This window comes from Solanum stenotomum, chromosome 8 (genome assembly GCF_019186545.1).
Source record: "Solanum stenotomum isolate F172 chromosome 8, ASM1918654v1, whole genome shotgun sequence".
In the NCBI taxonomy this organism is placed as follows: Eukaryota; Viridiplantae; Streptophyta; class Magnoliopsida; order Solanales; family Solanaceae; genus Solanum; species Solanum stenotomum.
Genome location: NC_064289.1, coordinates 12,398,924 through 12,420,223, shown reverse-complemented (window position 1 = coordinate 12,420,223; position 21,300 = coordinate 12,398,924). Strand labels below are relative to the sequence as shown.

General features: G+C 34.9%; 2 protein-coding genes and 1 long non-coding RNA gene across 5 annotated transcripts in view; 1 reads left to right on the top strand and 2 right to left on the bottom strand.

Moving 5' to 3' along the window:
- Positions 1-17,060, top strand: part of LOC125872687 (uncharacterized) — a 150,830-nt gene extending 133,770 nt beyond the window's left edge. The window contains exon 2 of the long non-coding RNA XR_007447152.1: positions 16,941-17,060. This is a non-coding gene — a long non-coding RNA (uncharacterized LOC125872687). The remainder of the gene's footprint in view (positions 1-16,940) is intronic.
- Positions 1-21,300, bottom strand: part of LOC125872635 (TMV resistance protein N-like) — a 363,550-nt gene that overhangs the window by 118,795 nt on the left and 223,455 nt on the right. Inside the window, exon 9 of the mRNA XM_049553395.1 lies at positions 5,305-5,636. Coding sequence (XP_049409352.1) covers positions 5,305-5,636 — 332 coding nt within the window. The remainder of the gene's footprint in view (positions 1-5,304; positions 5,637-21,300) is intronic.
- The window catches only part of LOC125872634 (TMV resistance protein N-like), a 360,886-nt gene that overhangs the window by 143,237 nt on the left and 196,349 nt on the right, over positions 1-21,300 (bottom strand). For 2 of the 3 annotated variants that reach the window (XM_049553392.1, XM_049553393.1), the window contains exon 2: positions 17,847-18,871. The exons of the other annotated variant lie outside the window; for it this stretch is intronic. In XM_049553392.1, the coding sequence (XP_049409349.1) occupies positions 17,847-18,871 (1,025 nt within the window). The remainder of the gene's footprint in view (positions 1-17,846; positions 18,872-21,300) is intronic. 3 annotated transcript variants of the gene reach the window in all.

Below are 21,300 nucleotides of genomic sequence, written 5' to 3'. Positions count from 1 at the left end.
GTTATAGTTATTCTGTGTACTCGTCGGGCTTATGGGGGTCCGTTCGGGTTTTTATTTAACTTGCGCATGAGTGTACCTTCTGGGCTTATGGGGGTCCAGTTAGGTGTAGTTAGCTTATAGATTACTTTAGTTAGTTCTTTGTACACTCGTGTGCATTCCTTTGTTAGTTAGATTTTTGTTCTTGACCTCGATTTGTGTATTCATTCTTTTCATACTGCCTTTACTTTTCAAGTTCAGTCGCCCTATGATGCCTACTGGGTACCTGTTGTTTTGGTACTCATGCTATGCTCTGCATCTGTTTCGTGATGCAGGTCTGGGCACTAGTAGCCAGCGTTGATCGAGCTTGGAGCAGTCTGATCCGGAGACGGGGGTGAGCACACAACGTTTTGTACTATTTCAGTCTCTATGTGTATATATAGACTTGTCTTTTTCCTTTCGAGACAGTCCAGTCTCTGTTGTCCACTTTTGGGACTTGTACTCATTTTGTTAGTAGCTCTGTACTAGCGACTTCCAGGTTCTGGGAGGGATCTTTATTTGTATATATGTTTTTGGTTTGCTTCCGCCTGTTTATATTGTTATTTGCCTACTCTTGTTTAGTTTCTACCCTCAGACCCATTACTTGTTGTTCCGGGTTACGGGTTGGCTTACCTACTGGTGGGTTATAGTAGGTGCCATTATGACTTGAGAAATCGGGTCGTGACAAGTAACGAACGACCAGGTGACCGAACTGTCAGTCCCAGCAAGTCATAAATGACTTAGGGTCACTATAGGAACGCTCTAAACGACACACAGAATGCAAGACACAGAAATGACCAAGAGGGTCATTACAACGCTGCCAGAACTGTCCTATACTTCTGCCATCATATAGAACGCTTTAACTTAGTGGAACCAATAGCTTAACTTTACGTGATCATCTAAAAAGTATGACCCGTTAAATCCCATGTTGGCTACATGGTTCCTATGGAGAGCTGAGTTAACATGAACTCGTGTCTCCAATTTGGTGCTCAAGACTACTCCCAAAAATACTTTAGCTCATAAGTGTTTTAAACACATCTTCCTTTAATTTGAAATAATTGCTCAAACTACCCTCTTAAAAGAGGTAATTTCTCTTGAAAACTATTTCTAAAAAGAACATATCAAACCATATTTTTTTTAATATGATCATTGATGACTCGGGAAGTCATACTGTATAAACATTGATGGTATATCTCGAGACCATACTGTTTAAACATTGATGACATACTCGATGGTCATACTAATCATGTTTTAGAAACTCTTTCGCAAAACTCATCTTTTTCTTAAAAGAGATAGTATTCAAAATGCTCAAAATTCTTTTGGAAATCTCAGTTTCCTCTCATCCTAAATGTGAAAACATTTATAAACTCTTTTGGGAATACTTAGTTCCCTAATAACTTTTGAGAAATGAACTCAACTTTATACTCTTTACTCAACTTGAAACTCTATCTTCTTTACTAAACTTGAAACTCTATACTCTTAAAATGAAGTTAAAACGTTCAATGAAGACTCTTGGAAAACTTTAAAAACTTGCTTGACTTGCTTCTTAACTTCTAGACTTGATTCTAACTTCACTTGACTTTGATCCTAACTCGCCTTGAATTGGATTATGGATTCAAGGTATATGATCACATGTTTATGGATGAGTTCGGGATGTCTAGATGTACCTTAGAGTGTTGAAAACAACTATAAAACATAGGTACATTACCAAGGAACATGTATGAAAAAGTAGGGAGAGAATGGGAAGACTTGGCGTCCTTGACGCTCTGAGAGGCGCGGGGCGCCAGCCTTCAGACTTCAGAGAGGCCTGCTGGGCGCTCTGGTAGGCGTGCCGCCCCAAGGGCTGGACTTCAGAGTCCCTTTTGGGGCGCGCTAGCTGGCGCGACGCCCCAGCCCTTTTCCTTGAAAATTCGACTTTTCTCCTTCATTTTTCCAACTCTAAACCTTCTAAACTTCAAAGTTTCCAGCCCCAAACACTTAAAATCATAGGACCCCTCAACATACACTAGATTCCACTCGAAATCACAACCGGAAACATGTACCAAGACAACAAGAAACTTCAACAACACAACCAACAACTTCAACAAACACAACCAATCTTTTCTCGGAATTAAAACGAGTTTGGCGTGTGGGGGTAAGAACCAACCCAACACTATGATCTCACATACCTAAATAGGGATCACCCCCGACGAAAACCACGACGATCTCCTTGCTTGTTCTTCTCTTTCTCCTCTTCTTCTCCTCTTCACTCACAAACCCTCACTCTCACTTTTTTAAAAAGGGAAAAACTGATCTAAAAATCAGTCTAAATCCCTAATATAACCAAAAGAAATGGTTAGGTAAAAGACCAAAATACCCTTAAAAAATTTCGGGCTGACTTCCCTGTACCAACAGCCCAACTTCCAAAGGGCATAACTCACTCATACAAACTCGGAATCGAGCAAACTCGGCAGCGTTGGAAAGATCATTCCACAAGCTTCGCAAACATAACTGGAACTACACCTAACTCATCCTGAGCTAGGATTTATGACTGTTCAAAGTTGGCCAAAAACTCACTTTTTCCATACTTGGCTAAATTTTTTCCAGATTTTGAATTCCTTCCAAAAATGACTATTTCCAATTTTAAGCTTATTTCAATTTGCCAGATGTTACAAATAATTAATGTAATAACTACGAGGTTTTATATTATTATAACTAAAGAATGTAAAAGAGTGTGAATAACGTTTGCAATAATTAGTAATAACTAAGAGAATTTATAATGTTATACGTAAAGAATTAATGTGCAATAGTTGAATTTGTAATAAATTTTAATTAATGTTACTATTTTTTTATAGTTATTAGATTTTAATTTAGTGTAGGGACAAAATGAAAATGTTTATTCCATATTACTGAATATAAAACTTATTTTGTAAATAATAAATTTTTAATAATTCATATATATTCACATATTTTTACATATCTCGTGAGATTTTTTTTTTTAAAAAAAGAACTCAAAACATTTTAAAATAATATATTTTGAAGTTAGAAGATCTTATTAACTTGAAAATATATATATATATATACACATATATATGGATATACTTTTTCTTATGGAATTTCTCCCATATTCTAATGAAAGCCTTGGATTACCGCTAGAACTTTCTATTTCTTCCGTTTTCCCAAAATGAATTTCATATTCTTCTGGAATCTGTGCTTGTTGAATTTCTACTTCAACTATCCTTGCTATTACTACACATTCTTGATCGATTTCGATCATTTCTTTATTTTTATATACTCTTCCATAATTGGAGTTTGTAATTGTATATAAAGCCTGGATGAATTTCTTTTATTATGTGAACATTTGGACACATGTCCAAAAAGGAATTCAAATCCTGAAGGGAATATTAATCCCAATAAATTGGCAGGAGATGTCCCACTAGCACCTAGTGCCAAAAACATCTCATCGGTAAGCATGGATATGCCGAAACCTGAGTCTTTGGACAAAGGTAAAAGCCAAGCAATACAAAAAGATATTAAATATATATTTGCATTAACAAAAATATTTATCTCATAAAAATTAGTTATTAAATAAATAATAAAAATTAAACTAATAGAAACTTCACATGACGTTATTACAAGTCATATGATCTTTTCTTTGTCTAAAATACTGAAATATTAAGAAATAATAAATCAGTAAAACAAAAAGGGCAATGTTTATATAGTAATAACTATTTTGAAGAAAACTTCATGACAATCTAAATCACATAAGTAACATTGATAAATAAAGTCATTCTTTTGTCTTGAGCATCAAAAAAACAAATCGTGATAATTGTCTAACTCTTGAGAAGTTTAATAATTTAGGAAAAAGATATTCAGAACCATTTATCTACATCACAAGAGAAATTATTAAAAAAACAAATGAATTTAGACTACATCATGTTAACTTCATATATTGGAACATTACATACTAATGTATATATTAAGCTAAAAAATAATTACTATATCATCAGAATTATTTTCCTCAAGTACTTCATGTTAATAAATATACCCTCTTAAGATAGACCGATTTACTTCATCAGAATAGTTGTACCTCATATTTCGCTAAACCTCGAACGCACTCAACGACAATAAATCACACGAAATTTTTAAAAATGCAAGAAGAAGAAGAAGAGTAGAAGATTAAAAAAAATTGTGGTTGAAAAATGAGAGGAAGCCCCTCTATTTGTAGTCAACAAAGGGTAGTATGAACAAGTATTTTTTTGTGCCTTATCTGAAAAGTCATGACCTTTCCGAGAAGTCACAACCCTTTGGAAAAGTCACAACTCATCGAAACATCACAACCCTCTGAAAAAAGTCAGAACTTATCGAAATCACAACCCTTTGGCAAAAGTCACAACTTATCGAAAAAGTCACAACCTAAGTTAGGGATATTATAATAATTTATCATTCAAGTTAAGAGTTCATGCTTTAAAGGTAATATAAATATAGATATAGATAAATTGTTGTGTACTTTTAGTATTAAACTTGTTAATCTTACCACATTCAAATTATTAAACTCTAGTAACAAATAAGAGGTATTTCGAGTTACCTTAAACTATTTCTTGGTAATCCCCTCAATATCCCAGCATATAGAGCTAATTTAGCCTCTTTTTCAGCTTAGGTGTACTCGAAGCAATCTTAAGGAGTCTGCTCTTCAAAGATATTCATTTGTCCTGATAGATCAAATGAACTCCCCACTGTTTCACAATGCACCCACGGATAGATGCCTCAAATAGGCTATACTGGTTAATGTCTCCAACATCAGTGCCAGACACCTGCAGTGAAGCATACAACGGTATGTATGCAAAGCAAACACACTGGCCATTCGTTCTAGATGCTGTGCCAACTTTACATTCTTTCTCTAGCACTTTAAGGTCTTTCAAATGATCATTGCATATCAATTTGGCATTGATGAAAGCATAGTCATACTTCCCAGATAGACTTGAATCAGGACTGCAAACACCTGCCCCCATGCGAGTCACACAGCATATAGCAAAGCCCTTGAACTTATCATTATACCAATTAATGGGCAGTTTGAACGAGATATTTTTCTCAGCACTCTGATGCATAAACCATTTGGGAATTGCATGTTCAGGAAAGACAATGGAACAAGTCACCCTATGATCAGGGTTAAGAGAGGGAAGGATCACATCATCCATATTGTTTGATAGAAACAAACTGAGAATCTCATCCGAAATTGAGCTATCATTGCTTTCCTCTGTATAAGATTGTTGATCAAAACTATAATTAGTGAATGAGACCAAATTCAACCTTGGGTACATCTGTAGCTTTGCAATACTTTCTTTTGCCAAAAAATCTTCTACATATAATTCCTCTATATTCTGAGGAAGTTTGGGAAGTTTTTGAAGTTCCTGACAGTGTGTAATATTGAGATATCGAAGGTGAGAAAGTCCGCTGAAGATATCAGGCAAAGTTATAAACTTATTTCTGCTCAGATTCAGTTCCAATAAAGAAGTTAGGTTCATAAGAGCAGCAACTTCGTTATCACATAAATTACATCCACTGAGATCTAAGCTTTTCAGTTCCCTCAAACCATGAAACAGCCCGGGTAATATCAAACTGCGAGCACATTGATGCTTTACCTTCCGCCCTTTTCTTAATGATAGGATCTTGAGTTTGCTCAAGTTTTCAACAAAATCTGGTAGTTGCAAAATGGCAGTGTTGCCAGCATAGAGCTCCTCCAACTCGGTAAGATCACCTAGATTTTCAGGAAAAATTGCAAGTCTTGAGCAGCCTTTCAGAATCAAAATTTTCAGTTTTCTCATCTGGCAGACACTGGCTGGGAGTCTTACAAGGTATTCACATGATCGCAAATCAAGCAAGCTGATACCACTGAGCTGTCCTATTGATGAGGGCAATTCCCGAATTGCAGTACGTGCCAGAAGGAGCTCTGATAGCAATTGCATATTCCCCTGAATTTCTGGAAATATTTCTAATTTCTGACAACCTGAGAGGTTGAAGCTTTCAAGAGAATCCATTTGAATACTGCTTGGTAAAGACTTGAGATTTTTGCAGTTTTCCAGATTCAAGAAGATCAGCTTTTTGAGATTTCCAATGGATGGATGAATTTCAACCAAACTTACACAACTTTTCAGTATAATCTTCTGGAGGTTTGGAGTCTCACAAAAATTGGGTGTTCGGAGTAAACTTCCAGAAAAACTTAAATTGAGGATTGTCAACTTGTCAAATGCCTGTTCATGAAAAAGAGAGCAAACAAAGTTTTGCTTTAAGTGTTATTTCTTTTCTTTAAATTAAATATGATTCTTTTTTGAAGGAGATGAACAATACCTTTGGTTCCTGGAAGATTTCAACAAGAGAACTAAAAGTCATGTTGAGCCCAACTAGGTTTCCTGGTTCAAAATCTGCTGGTAAAGAAGCAAAACTGTAGTATGACCAATCAAGCCATTTCAAGTTACTGGGGAGATACTCAATAGGGTCACAAATAGGGTCATGATGTCGGGCCTCCTCCCCTTTTACAATGAGTAACCTTAGACAAGGCATGTTTCTGAAAGCTTTGCTCCACTTGCATATATGACGGTCTGAGCCAATTGGTACCATTATGCCTTTAATTGACTCTGTCCTCTGGAAAAGAAATTAAAGTAACTTTGTTAAACAGAACAGTTAAACAGAACATACTTCCAAGAGGACATGCTTACCTGATTTGCAGAAAAAACAGTTTTTATATCTTGTTCATGCCATAGTCTACTGTGATTCCATGGCTTGTCCTGATCAACATTGCGTGCCACTTGCTGACCCATTTGTTCAATCAAATCATGCATCTCAACCATTCCTTCAAAAATATATAAGAGTGATTTTTGGATGAGGACAGATGTTCCAATCTCTGATTGGAAGCCAAAACTGTTCAGTATAGCAATCACATCATCTCTCTTTCTTCCTCGAAAAAAGCATGCAATATCAAGGAATATATTCTTCTCTTTATGGTTCAGTCCGTCTAGACTTAAACCTAGCTGCTTAACAATTTTTTCATATCCAATATCTTTGAGACTATCTAATGCACTTCTCCACTCAGTTATGCCTTGCTTGCAGAGAAAAGAACCCAAGACCTTAAGAGCTAAAGGTAAGCCTTTAGCATAATCTACTACAGATTTGGAGAGTTTCAAGAACTCTTTATTAGGAGTCGGTTTCTGAAAAGCGTGCCAACTAAAAACTTTAATAGCATCATCTTTAGCCAACTCAGGTACAGAATATAACTTGTCATGACTACGTAGTAAAGCTTGGTTTCTAGTTGTTGTAATAATTATACTGCCATCACCAAACCAGTCATGATTTCCAACTAAATATTCCAATTGGTCTTCATCATCCACATCATCAAAAACAATTAAAACTTTCCAGCAGCAAAGCTTTGTTTTTATCATGCCAGCTCCTTCATAAAAACTTGATATTTTCTTTGCTTTTTCTTTTATGAGTCCTGAAAGAAGTTTCTTTTGCAAGTACATCAGCCCATGCTTCTTTGATTCTTCTCTAACATTCGCAAGAAAACAAGACCCTTGAAATTGATAAGAAACCTTGTCAAAATATTTTCTTGCAAGAGTTGTCTTCCCAACGCCTCCGATCCCCCAAATTCCAATAAAACGGACATCATCTGATCGAAACTTCAGTAATGATTCTACTTCACCCATACGAGATTCAATTCCCACTAGATATTCTCCAGTATCTGAAACGGTGTGGTGCATATTTCGGAAGTTATCATTTATAATCTTGTCAATAGATTCTGCTTCATTCCTGCATTCAGTAAAAATAAAATAATAAAAATGGAACATTTGAAACACAAGAAACGTAAAAGTAGCCAAAAGCAGTCCATATTCCATCCAATGCTTCTCCAGGACTTGTCTAATATGTGTGAGGGAACATGGAGTTTAAATTCACAAGAAATCGCATTTGAAGTTTCTCTTGCCTTCTCTATGCAATCCATTTCCATTATCACATCCACATGAAACATTTCCATTCACATTGTCAGCAAAAATCACACTTCGCCCAAACAAGATTCAATTGCAACTAGATTTTTGTCAATGTCAAATATTATGGTACCTAATCATTGTAATAAATTCTCTTTTTTTTTTATGACAAGGGAAACCTGCAGCTGCTACCCTTTGGGTGTGCACAGGGCAAAACCCCCGCTCCTATGCAATTGCTCGCAAACCACATAGGAGAGGTAACCCGCACTAGGTAAGCCCGGTGCGACGAGCTCGACCCATAAGGCAAACCTCTTGCTTTCGCTAGCAAGGGGTTTCGAACTTGAGACCTCCAACATGGAAGTCCCACACCCAAACTACTGGGGCACCCCGAAGGGTAAAACAGGATTCAATTGCAACTCAATTTTTGTCCGTGTCAAATATTATGGTACCCAATCATTTGAGTTAAGATAAATGCTCATGAACTGAACAGAAATCCTTTTTATTACAATCAAAATATTCTTCTGTGGGATTGGTTTCTCAGCAAGTCCCGTAGCTAAAACAATCAAACAAACCACATCGAATGAATGCTATTTTAGCAATTAAGGATAACTTAGGAAATTTGATCTTAGCATTTGGACATGGGCAATAAATACACCTGACGTGCTCAAAAGCAACTGAATTGCACCCTGTTGGGATTTATGCAGTTTTGATGATTGACAAAGAAAGATGAAACACGTCAGTCAACATGGTCCAAAGGTACACTGTCACGAGCAATTGAATTCGGAAAAGCTTTTAAGATGAATAAAGACAAGAGTGTAGAAATAAAGGAATGGATAATGCTAATTTCGTGAGAAAGCCAAAGGAAGTAAACATCTGATGAATTGAAGAGAAAGAGTCAATGAGAAGATTTGAAGAAGGAGTCTAAAAAGGCAAAGAGTTTTAATTGAAGAAGGAGTCTCACTTAAAGTAGAACTCTTCAAGTTACTGCTGAATTGAAGTGTTGGAGTTTGACTACAATACAAAAGAATCAATGAATGTAATTTGAGGAAGTAGTCTAAAGAAGCAAAGAGTTTGAATTGAAGAAGGAGTCTTACATGAAGTAGAACTCTAAGTCAAGAGAGTTCAAATAAATGAGGATTTTGAAGTAAACAATAACTCTATGAAGAATTGTGTTTAAATAGAGGTGAAGTCGTCCAGAATACTTGTGCACTTATAGAGCAAAAAGAGCCATTGAGAAATTGACTTCGCAAGTGCTACCAGCGAACTGAAGGAACACATCGAAGAACCTGATCCTTTTATAGAGTTTATGTGTTAGGAGTTTTTCTTTGTGATTGAGTCTGTTAGGGTTTTCCCATGATTTTCTTTTCTTATTTGAAGTTTATTTATTTTCTTAAAGAAAAGTCAAGTATTACCATAAATACTTAAACTTTTTCTGAAAGAAAAATATAATTTTCTTCCATATTTGGTTTATTCTTTCCTTATAGGAATAGTTTGAAGATCTATAAATTGAAGATCCCTATTTTCATAGCATAACACAATAGGATCCACAATGTAGTCGTTTAGAATTTTGTTTATGAGGAGATTTTTTCTCCTAAACATATTTATGATTTTTTTAATAGTAGTTTTCAATATGTAGGTCGTTTGACGAAACCATATTAATAATATATCTTTAGTGTGTTTTTATTTGTTATCTAATTTATCAATCATATCATGATTTGCAAATTATAAGCTTTCGCATGACGCCCTAATCACCTTCATAACCCAACAAGTGGTATTAGAGCACATGGTTCAACGATCCAATGCTTGAATGAGGTTGAAGACATGCTCAAGTGGTTTCAAATCAGTTTGTAACTAATTTGATGATAAAGAATATTTTTGTCCAACTACATGTGGAGAAAAGATTAAAACCATATTTCCGACATTTCTGATGCTGCATCTTTGAAAATAAAAATAAAGTATTTTAAAACCATTTTTAACCCATGTATTTTAAACTTTATTTTTAACCATGGCAAGCAGCAGTGATGAAGACTATGTGAAGAACGAAGATATCATGCATGTGAAGAAGACGGATCAAATTTTGTCAAGAAAATCCAACCAAAATGGGAGATTTGTTAGGGTTTTGCCCTGATTTTCTTTCCTTGTTTGAAGTTTATTTATTTCCTTAAAGAAAAGTGAAGTATTACCATAAATACTCGAACTTTTTCTGAAAGGAAAATATAAGTTTCTTCCATATTTGGTTTATTCTTTCCTTAGAGGAATAGTTTGAAGATCTATAAATTGAATATACCTATTTTCATAGCATAACACAATAGGATCCACAATGTAGTCGTTTAGAGTCTTGTTTATGAGGAGATTTTCTGCTAAACATAGTTATGATTTTTTTAATATTAGTTTTCAATACATAAGTCGCTTGACGAAATCATATTAAAATATATTTTTAGTATGTTTTTATTTGTCGTCTAATTTATCAATCATATCATGATTTGCAAATTATAAGCTTCCGCATGACGCCCTAATCACCTTCATAACCTAACAGAGTTTTGATGTAATCTTAGTTCAGTGAGTTATAAACTGAATTAGGAGTGTTATCTTCAGGTTGTAATAACTCGAAGAGTTGGGAACACATACCTTGGGAGGTTTGTGTTGAAGTTAAGGAATTAGAATTAGTTCCGTAGGTTGCAAAGTTTGTAATCTATTTTCTGTGGAAGCTCAGTGATTTAGTGAAGTTGGAGTTAAATCCTGTAGGGGTACAGGTCGTGGTTACACCTTTTGAGCCGGGTGTTTTCCACGTAAAAATACTTTGTTTTTACTTACTGTCCTTACTGCTTTGCTGGAACACGTTAGACAACCTGTTTCATACTTAAGCGACAAGTTAAAATCAATAAATTATTAGGTCGTGCAGACTAACAATTGGTATCAAAGCAGGTGATCTTATAAAGGCTAGCACCTAAGATAAGATAACGATGAATTATGCACCACCTATTGGGCATAGCGAAGGACAATCAACCATCCGACCACCAATGTTCAACGGATCACACTTTGGGTGGTGGAAGGCACGCATGAAGGACTTTATCCAAGCTAAAGACTATGAACTATGGGATAGAATAACTACTGGACCAACCAACCCTATGAAAACTGTGGAAGGAGCTAAAGTTCCAAAGGTAAGGGTTGAACTCACTGCTGGAGATCTAATGGCTCTCACGAAGAATGCGAAAGCCAAAAACATTCTTGTTTGTGGCTTAGGACCTGATGAGTATAACAAAATCTCAAATTGTACCACTGCTAAACAGATATGGGACGCACTGGTAAATGCTCATGAAGGAACCAGCCAAGTCAGGAAATTCAGAGTGGCTATGTTGTTCACTAATTATGAAACCTTCAAGATGAAGGAAAACGAACCCCTTCTAGAGATGATTACTAGACTTACCACCCTAATCAATGAGTTATCATCCCTAGGAAAGGTTCTCACCACTGAGGAACAAGTCAATAAAGTTTTAAGAATTCTATCAAAGACAAAATGGGATGTCAAAGTTACTGCCATCAGGGAAGCCAAAAATATCTCCATCATGACACTTGATGAACTAGTAGGAAGTCTTAGAACATATGAGTTGAATATGGATGGTCTAAAGAAAGAGAAAGTGTTTAATGATAAGTCACTAGCCTTGAAAGCATTGGATGGTGAAGAATCAGATCTAGATGAAGACCAAATAGCCTTCTTGGCAAAAAGCTTTAAGAAGTTCTTCAAGAAGGGAAAATGAGGCGACAAGAAGGAAACAAGTAACAAGAAGTGGTCGAATGAAAAATTTCTATCCGGCTGCTACAAGTGTGGAAAGGCTGATCACTATGTTAAAGTATGTCCTCAATGGGAAGTAGAATGGAGGAAAGAAAGAATTGAAAAGGAGTTGAAAGAGAAGGCTAGTAAACAAAAGATAAGAGAAGAGTGTGCCATGGTAGCTACTTGGGGTTCAAGAACTGGAGATTCTGATGATGATGAGATAGATGAGATTGCTTTCATGGCTATTGGAGATTCGGACATGGAAGAAGAAGAAGCAAACTTTAAGGTAAGTATCCTTGACTAAAAAGAAAAATTGCATCTTTTTTCTAAAAGAAAACTAATTAGCATGATGAGTAGCTTAATTGATGATTTTCAAGAATTAACCTGTGAAAGAGATCAACTATTTAAAGTTTTTGCATATACGAAATTTGAGTGCATGGATCTCAAAAACTGCAAAACTGTAACTGAAGAAGAAAATTGTTCTCTAAAGAAACAGGTTGATAAACTTGGTTCATTAAATTTGAATCTAAAATCTGAGATTTTAAAGTTGTCCATTAGTGAAAAAGGAAAATGTATCATGAGTGATTCTGAAAAAATGCTAGAAGGTGAGCTAAAAAAGTGCAAAATTGACTATTTTGGTGAAAAGAAAAGGTGAAAAATTTGAACCTAGAAATTTCCAGGTTAAAAATGGATCTTGAAAAGTCAAATAGATGGACGAATTCCTCCAGAATTGTTAACAAATTGAGTGATAGGTTGCACAATGAAAAGGCTGGCATAGGATTCCATAAAAAAAAATATTATCTCTGAGGATTTCTGCTATATTTGTGGTAAACTTGGCCATCCAACTATTGAGTGTCCAATTGCTAATGATTTTAGAAAAAGAAATACTAAATTGGCAAATGGAAACAGATTTATACCTGTTGGCAGAACTGGTTCACTAACTTGTTGCCTAAATGGGCGAGAAGAAATCTGATTCACCCTTTTGATCATAAGAAAGGACCCAAGCTTGTCTGGGTTCCTAAGACTAACCTTTAAGCTATTTTGCAGGTGAAGCTGAAAGGAAGCAAGTGATTTAATTCATAGATATTGCTTACTTAAGTGATATGAATGAAGACAAACAAAAGTTCCTTTCGCTCACTTCACAAATGGGGGAATGTTTCGTTAAAAAAAAAGAAAGATGTAATGCATGTGTAAGGGGGAAGCAAATAAAAAAAAAATAAGGGTGAAAGTGAAACTGATGAGCATGCATTGGAACACGTTGTCCCACATGTTTCATTTGTTGAACAGACTAAGGGCATATTGATAGGGGGAACAATGAATCTTGGAACTGATTTATCCACAAAAGTATGTGGTTGCTGGATCACGTTGTTCTTAGTCAAACAACAATTGATGGATTCTGACACTAAGTAGGGAGCATTATGAAAAGAATAAGTTAGACTTGGGAATGATTAAGATTGCATGAACTCCCCTCAATGATTTGCTAGAATAATTGTTCTCCTTAATTTTATGAGCTAAAATGTTGTTCAATTCAGTCTTACACATTTAGTTGTGTGTCCCAATTCTAGATCTTTGACTTGATTTAACCTAATTTTGTATTGAATTGTGCAAAAAAACGATAAAAGCTAGCAATGATTATCACAAAATTGCTCTTATCAGGTATGTTCTATATTAATAAAGGTTAATATTGTCTAAAGTGAAACTATTAAGCACTCATGTTCCATGTATTAATTGTTCTAATACAAAATAAAATAATTGTCAAAGCTCAAGAGTCTCATTCTTTCAAATTGTTCTCTCTCACTTTGTCTTCTTGGATTATTTTTGCAAGTTTAAATCAGATATTCACAAAAGTACATCTATTGATATTTGTGATGATGCCCTCTTCAAATTGCTCTTAACTTAGTGCATATATAATTTTCATTTGAGGAGGGAAATCTAGTTCCTCATTTTTAGTTCATGAGGAAGAACCAACTCCTGAAACACATCTTTTTTTTCTGTTCCACCTTGAACTCCCATCTAGAAATCAGAAGTGTCAACAAGATGCCATTATTAAAGATGATCTTAGAGCTAGCATGAAAAAAAAATGATAACATGATTCCCATTGTGATTTTTGAGGAATACTCAATTCCAATTCATGCATGAACTTTCCAAACAAAAAAAAAAGGTTATTGAATAGATGAATCATGTTGATCTACATGTTCCAATGAAGAAAATTGATACTCCAATGAAAAGGTTGAAGTAATATTTTCACTGATAAGATTGCTTAACTGGAGGCAGGTCATATTGCTTATATAAAAAAAATAATCAAATATGAATTTAAGCTCTACAGACTGTTCTTGATAAAGAAAGGGCTGAAAATGCTGAAATTATTCGTTGGTTGACACAATTATCTCCACATGTTCCATTCTTCGCTTCACTTTCCAATGTTAGTGCCTTTGGCTTTATTCTACTCCTATCCAGTGTTTATTTTTTGATTAGTGCTCAATAGTTTTTGCTTCTTTCAGTATGACTTCAATCTTATATAGAACATTATCGGGTTGTTTAATGGAATGATTATCTATTGCTTTAATGACTCATGTTCTTGCTCTCTATAATACATTATTATGTTGCATGAAGTCATTATCTGATTGTCTTGGTGAAAGCCAGTGGCCATTAATAGTTTAACTAATCAATCTAGCTCGTATATTATAGGATTGACATAACTTTTCAATGATGCCAAAAGGGGGAGGATAAGAGTTGTGTAGTGTTTATAACCCATTGACTAACTGGTTTCATGTTAGTATTTCATGCTTCGGTGTCTACAGATGAAATGGTTTGAATGCACAAAGAAATGAGATTTGTCATCATCAAAAAGGGGAATTTGTTGGGATTTATGCAGTTTTGATGATTAACAAAAAATCATGAAACACGTCAATCAACATGGTCCAAAGGTATACTATCACGAGCAGTTGAATTCGGAGACAAGAGTGTAGAAATAAAGGAATGGATAATGCTAATTTCGTGAGAAAGCCAAAGGAAGTAAACATTTGATGAATTGAAGAGAAAGAGTCAATGAGACGATTTGAAGGAGTCTAAAAAGGCAAAGAGTTTTAATTGAACAAGGAGTCTCACTTAAAGTAGAACTCTTCAAGTTACTGCTGAATTGAAGTGTTGGAGTTTGACAACAATACAAAAGAATCAATGAATGTAATTTGAAAAAAGAGTCTAAAGAAGCAAGGAGTTTGAATTGAAGAAGGAGTCTTACATGAAGTAGAACTCTAAGTCAAGAGAGTTCAAGTCAATGAGGAGTTTGAAGTAAACAATAACTCTATGAAGAATTGTGCTTAAATAGAGGCGAAGTCGTCCAAAATACTTGTGCACTTACAGAGCACAAAGAGCAATTGAGAAATTGACTTGGCAAGTGCTACCAACAAACTGAAGGAACACATAGAAGGAACACATCGAAGAACTTGCTCCTTTTACAGAGTTTATGTGTTAAGAGTTTTTCTTTGTGATTGAGTCTTGATGTAATCTTAGTTCAGTGAGTTATAAACTGATGTAATCTTAGTTCAGTGTGTTAAGAGTTTATGTCTTCAGGTTGTAATAACTCGAAGAGTTGGAAACACATACCTTGAGATGTTTGTGTTGAAGTTAAGGAATTAGAGTTAGTTCTGTAGGTTGCAAAGTTTGTAATCTATTTTCTGCGGAGGCTCAATGATTTAGTGAAGTTGGAGTTAAATCCTGTAGGGATACAGGTCGTGGTTTTTTACACCTTTTGAGTCGGGTGTTTTCCAAGTAAAATACTTTGTTTTTACTTAATGTCCTTCCAGGTCATATCAAGGGGTTCAAAAGACACACTTATGCCAACAAAAGGTGTCTATGGTCACTAAAATAGTTGAAGTGTCTACATGACCATCGGTGACAAGTTTAAGGGGTTATCTATGTAATACGAAAGAGTATATATTATTGACCATGCAATCTACGTTTTACTACTCCATTAGCAGCTCACAACTTTGGGACCCATAGAAGAAAGCATTAAATTTCACTGCAAGTTGATTACTCTCACAGTCAAGTACATGGATGTTGACTGATTTAAACAGAGTACACATTTCATGAGCCTAAATGACATGCAAAACACAAAATTGAAGTTTGTCACTCAAAACTAAGATATAGAAGCATACTGTAACCAAAATCATGTCATGTTCACATGATTCTGTATCCCTCTTGAATTCCACCCCTACCACCGGCAAAAAATCTGTTAACGAGTTCATCTAAAGTGTATTTTAGCCCAAAAGCTTTAAATGCACATCCAATTGAATGGTATTTTCAGAAGGTAATTTGACCTTTTAAAGTAGAAGATAGAGACTTTCTTATAAGTAAAAGAAGAAGATGGGTCTTGAAATACTCTCAATTAGAGTCGGAGTTTTTGGTTACTTATCAGAAATTATATAATAAACTGACCCCTGGTGTTTTCATGATGTTCTCTTTTGATAAAGTAGAAATTTTGTTGAATTTTTGGGCAAAGGCATCCGTAACAAGAATTATACCAAAAGGTAGAAAACCTACAAAAGTTTACATGCAATTCTTAAAAGCATGTTTATTTCAAAGACTACGGAAACCATTGGAACTTTGCATGGCATTTCCCAAAAAATTAAAAGATGTCCGAATAATTAAGTGAAAACTCAAGGGATCTTTTACTACTCACCCATTAGCTGTTTTACGAACATCCAGTCCTGCTATTCCAGCAGCTCTATGTAGAGAGTCCTTCCACCTCTGCACCTTCTCCAAATTATCCTTGTGATTTGTCTCATATTTTTTCCTGAGAGCAAGATCTGCCTCGTGTTTGGTTGCCAACTCAAAATTAGCCTTGAAATCTTCCCTGTGTTTTTCCAACGCTTTAGCAAAGCTGCTGCTCTCAGCTTCACAGAGTGCTTAAAATGTTAATTTCAGGTATGTATATATTAGCTATAGAAGAGAAAATACCAAAATAATGATTAGAAAAGTTATCTTGAAAGAGCATTTAAGTTTGATAAGTTAAATAAGTCAGAACAATAAATAATATTATTAGTGAGTCAGGAGTGTTACTTTCAATGAATATTTCTGATTTCTTACTTTTCATGCGTATATCTGATGGTTCGACGTTATAGAAGACAGGATATGCTTTCTGTTCCTTCTTGACAACACACTCCATGATCATTGTGAGTTCCTCCAAGCACCAGGTGGATGAAGCATAGTCCTTGGAGAAGATAATAATGGCAGTTCTTGATTCCTCAATGGCTTTCAAGAGTTCTGTTGAAATGAACTTTCCTCTTTCAAGTTCCACATCATCTTTGAATACATTGATTCCTATGCCTTGGAGACGTTTAAAAAGATGGGCAACAAAGTTATTGCGGGTGTCTTCTCCTCTAAAACTCAAAAAGGCATCATATTTCCACTTTTGATTCGCTTTATTTTTTGGAGCCACGGAAAATGTATGGGTTCTGGCAATCTGCAAATTTACAAGCAAGAGTAGGTAAAGACTTGGGAGTAGAGCCCAGAAGCAAAAAGAATTAATAAGATAAAGAAGAAAAGGGAATCTCAAGGAAGGTTGACTAAAACAATTGTCTATACATTAACAGAAAGACAGAAGAGGCTCGCATGTCAAATCTGCCCTCTCTGAGAAACAAAGTAGAAGACAACATCATTAACAATGTTCCAAACGTTACATAATTTTGGGGTCGGCTATATGAATCCTCAAATCTATTCCGTTTAATTTGTACTAGTTTCATTTCAATACTCAATAATTTTGATACAAGACTAATTAGGGAGTTCTCTAACACAAGGGGGTCTCAATATTTTCTTAAAAACCGTAAGGTGGGTCTGTACATTTTTCTACTTACATACAAATCTCTGAACAAGCTAAAAATACTCCTAGCATATACCGTATATATTGTAAGTGTATCAGCACGACTAAACCTTAGCCTAACTAGTTCGTATAACCTATTCAAATCGACATCTACTTTTTTTAAGGCAAAATAATGCACAAGAGGAAAAAAGAATGTCAGCAGAATTCTCAACCATTAGAGGACCACACACCTGATATGCAGTAACAGTGTTCATATCTTTTTCATGCCATAGTCTACTGCAATTCCATGGCTTGCCCTGCTCAGCATCACGTGCCACTTGCTGACCCATTTGTACTATCGGATCGTGCATCTCAATCATTCCTTCTGAGATATATAAAAATGATCTTTCGAGGACATCTATTTCATTAACTAACTCGAAGCCAAGTTTATTCAATACTGTAATCACATTTTTTTTCTTTTTTCCTCTAAAGAAGCATGCAATATGAAGAAATATATTCTTGTATTCGGCACCCAATGCATCTAAACTTATGATAAGTAACCTATCAATTTTCTCATCTCCGAAATCTTGGAGTCTATATAATGCACTTATCTGCCCTTTTGTACTTTGTTTGTACAGAAAAGAACCCAAGATCTCCAGAGTTAAGGGTGAGCCTTTAGCATAATCTACTACACAGCACGAGAGCTCTTCAAAGTCTTTAACTGGAGCTCCTTGTTGAAAGGCGTGCCAACTTAAAAGTTCTAAAGCCTCATTGTTGGTCAGTTCTGGGACACGATAAAACACATCATGCTTGCCAAGTAAATCAAAACTTCTAGTTGTTGTAATGACCCTACTGCCATCACCAAACAAATTACGCTTTCCAGTTAAATGTTCCAATTGGTGATTGTCATCCATATCATCAAGAATAATTAGAACTTTCTTGGAACGAAGCATTTGGCTTATAAATTCGTCGCCTCTAGCAAAATTTGCTAAACCAACAGAATGTTTCTTCAGAATCTGGGAAAGAAGCTTCTGTTGCAAATGGTGTAGGCCACCCGGTCCATGCTTTTCTAAGACTCTCCTAACATTTGGAAGAAAACAAGACTCTTCAAATTGACAAGAGATCTCATTAAAAAGTGCTCTGGCAACAGTTGTCTTCCCTACACCAGCCATCCCCCATATCCCTATAGAATGAACACCGCCAGATTCAACTTTCAACAATGATTTTACTTCCTCTACACGAGATCTGACTCCCACAGGATATTTTGGAATGTTCATAACCTGAGAAGCCTTATCAACAATTTCCTCAATACATTCTTCAGCTTTCCTGTGTCCAATAGAACATATCATATCAATAAAATATTTGAAATGTGATAATTGATGAAAGCGGAAAGCATTACCTATGTCCTGAAAAATGTGACATTAAAATTTCTCTAAATTTGCAAGAAACAACACCTCAAATTGACAACGGACTTGTCAATTTTTTTAGCTGGAAATTGGAATAGTTATCCACTCTATGCCACCCAGTGCGCACATCCTCACCAAACAAACACAGGTAAACTACATTACAAAATACAAAGGACCTCATTTGACCCAAATAAAGAATAATTGCAGAGCTAAGTTGCTCAGTGTCAAATCCTTCGAAAATACACTATTGCGACACACAACCATTGACATTTTTGAAGAGTTCAGGCAATGTAGTTACAATTTATTGGGAGTTTAGCTGCAGCTAAAAAAAAATCATCCAGGCAAAGCTATGTGGGGCGGGGCGGGTTGCGGGTATATATAATTTTTTGTGGATTCAAATTTAATTTTAAGTTTTTACATGTTATAAGAGTGATAGAATATTATTTATTCAGATAATTTCTATAAATCTACTAAAATATTTAAGATAGTAAATGAAAATGGTTTAATAAAAATAATATAATTTCTTATATGTTTTTCAATTGATATCTAAAAAATAAATTTTTAAGTTACTATAAATTTTATAGGACTTAATGAAACAAACTAAACTAGAAAAAAAATATTAAAAAAGTTATGTGGAGGGATTGAAAATGAAAAAAGTTTTATACAGGGCGGGGCGGATTAAAAATTGTGGGTTAAAGCTTAACCCGCCCCACCTGAAATATATAAAGCAGAAGAGAAATAGAGAATATCCCAAAAATTGAATGAGACTCAGCTAGCTTTTTTGAGTTACTACTCACCAACGGATATGTTGGAAAAGTTTATGGAAATCTCCCACAATGCCGAATGCTTTAGAGAGAGCGTCCTTATACCTCTGAGCCCTTTCCAAATCAGCAGCGTTGAGATGTGCTACTGATGGTTCTGTGCGATAGAAGAGCAGGAAGAATTTTTGTCTGTATCTGTCAACGCACTCCATGATCTTAGTGATTTCTTCCAAGCACAGTCTGGATACAACATACATCTCCGAAATGATTGTAATGGCAATCCTTGATTCCTCGATGGCTTCTGAGATTTCTGTCGAAAATGGTGCTAGTATTGCAGATCTGCCATCGTGTTTGAATGCCTTGATTCCTATGTCTTCCAGACGTTTGTAAAGATCGGTAACAAAGTTTTCGTTGAAGTCTTCCTGTAGAAAATTTAGGAAAACATCGTATTTCCATTTTTTGACAGATCGAAATTGGGAAGCCATGGGTAAAGTCGGACTCTGGAATGGCTAGCGGTGAAAATGTGAGATCTTGTGGCAATTTGGAATTATAAGCCACGTGTCCTCTTAAATAAATAAGGGCTACTTTTCTAATAGAATAAAATATTTCCAATCCATCTATATTTTACTCGAGAAAATTGAACAAAAGGTGTTTTTTAAGTCTTTATTTAAATTTTGGTGACTATTTTGACCAAAAATAAGTCAAAGACATTTAATTATTAGATTAAGTTAATTAGGACTGAATTAACATTTTCAAAACTTCTAATCTTTTTAAAAATACAAAATAGTCCAAATTTAAAATACAAAACAATCCAATATTATCTCCTACTTCTTGGGATTCACTTTCTTCAACTTCTCTTCTTCATCGTTCTTCCTCTCTTCCGACTCAAACATTTCTTCCTTAAATCTGCTCCGTCATTGCTCCCAATCAACTTCCGGCAATTTCTTCGATTCTAAGCATTAATTTTCTCTCTTCTCAGGTAAAAACTTTTATTTTTGAAAAAATTAGGGCTTTTTAATATTAAAGAAAAAGATGAACTTGAGTTGTCTTTCCTTTATGTATACTCTAGCAATGTTAGAATTTGATGCTTGAAAAAGAAAGAGATCCGAAAAAAACCTTAATTTGTTGTTGTTGTTGATCTAGAAAAATCCAAAAAGAAGCGAAGTGTGAATTTTTTTTGTTGTTGTTCTCCATCATTGTTGTGTAATACTAATAGTTATTGTGAATTTTGAGTTTTTTTGGAGACATATTTATTATTTGTATTTCTCAAACAATTGTTGATATATTGACTTGTTGTTGATGTTTGTGTTGTTGTATTGAATCAATTGGTGTTGTTGGTATTCTTGATTTTGTTGGAAAGAATGAAGAAAAGAATACATAATCAAAACATCATAAATAATTTATTGTCTCCAAGAACAATGCTAAAGTCAATTTTCAAGAGTTTACATGGTTTTTACTTTCGACAATTCCGGCAAAGAGAAGGGTTTTATTCTTCTTTACTTATAAACTCTTACATATATGGAATAAGATCCATGTGACTATAATATTTTTGGACCAAAGCAACAAGGAATTATTGGCTAATATACAA